The sequence below is a fragment of the Sphaeroforma arctica genome (genome assembly GCF_001186125.1).
Source record: "Sphaeroforma arctica JP610 unplaced genomic scaffold supercont1.11192, whole genome shotgun sequence".
NCBI lineage: Eukaryota > Ichthyosporea > Ichthyophonida > Sphaeroforma > Sphaeroforma arctica.
The window spans coordinates 1-855 of NW_014029366.1; the positions used below are offsets into that span (position 1 = coordinate 1).

An 855-nucleotide genomic window follows, 5' to 3' on the forward strand; every position below is an offset into this window, starting at 1 on the left:
GACTTCATGCACAATCCATCCTGTTAACAAGGTGCATTTACCGTCAAGACTTGCGAGTGTGACTGCGTTTCCCTCCTCAATGAATGTCAGGTCCTGCAGATACAGCCCCACGAAAGGAATACAAGTGGGGGTGGCGTTCAGCACAAGCGTTCGGATGACAGAGCTGTTGTTGGCGGTGGAGGTAACGGCTTTGCACTCGCTGAAGAGCTGCTGATGTTGCTTGTCCATAGCTTTGAATGTCGCCTTCAGTCGGAATACCGATGTGGCCTATATAGTATGCGAGACAGTCTAATGTGTGAGTACAAATCTCAGTGAAAAGTTTGAGCATCACCAAAAAGACATCGAGGTACATACACGTATATACGGCCTGTCTTTAGCGTCGATAGATCAGCTAGTATATATAAATACATAACGCTCACGGATACATATCGTTTATTATACACAGCATACGGATATATATATAGTTATATATACAGAGCAAACACGAACATATATGATATATATAGATTTATATACAATACACACACGGATATATATAGTTATATGTAATTATTTGAGAGACTGAGGAGTCAAACGGTTCGGAAGCATAGCCCTTGTATACTACGACTACAAAGTTGAAGTACCTCTATACCACTAATGATCTGCATGAGGCCGTTGAAATTATTTATTCCCAGGAAGTGATGGGCCACCTCAACAAATGCACACAGCACCTCTGTGCGCTCCTCGAGGTTCAAAGTCTCTATGATGGTGGTTGTGACCCACTGGCTGACTGTAGTGGTCGAGAATGTTTCAATTGCATTTGAGGTGATGCAGAAAAATAAATAATATTTGTAAATCTAGATACATCCATATATA

At 41.5% G+C, this 855-nt stretch overlaps 1 protein-coding gene across 1 annotated transcript; it reads right to left on the reverse strand.

The window, feature by feature from the left end:
* Positions 1 to 41: 41 nt before the first annotated feature.
* On the reverse strand, positions 42 to 228 carry SARC_17562 (hypothetical protein; the record flags this gene model as incomplete). Its single annotated transcript, XM_014288344.1, has 1 exon — positions 42 to 228. A coding segment is annotated over one exon (187 nt), but the record flags the coding sequence as incomplete, so codon positions are not given.
* Between the last annotated feature and the right edge of the window lie 627 nt (positions 229 to 855).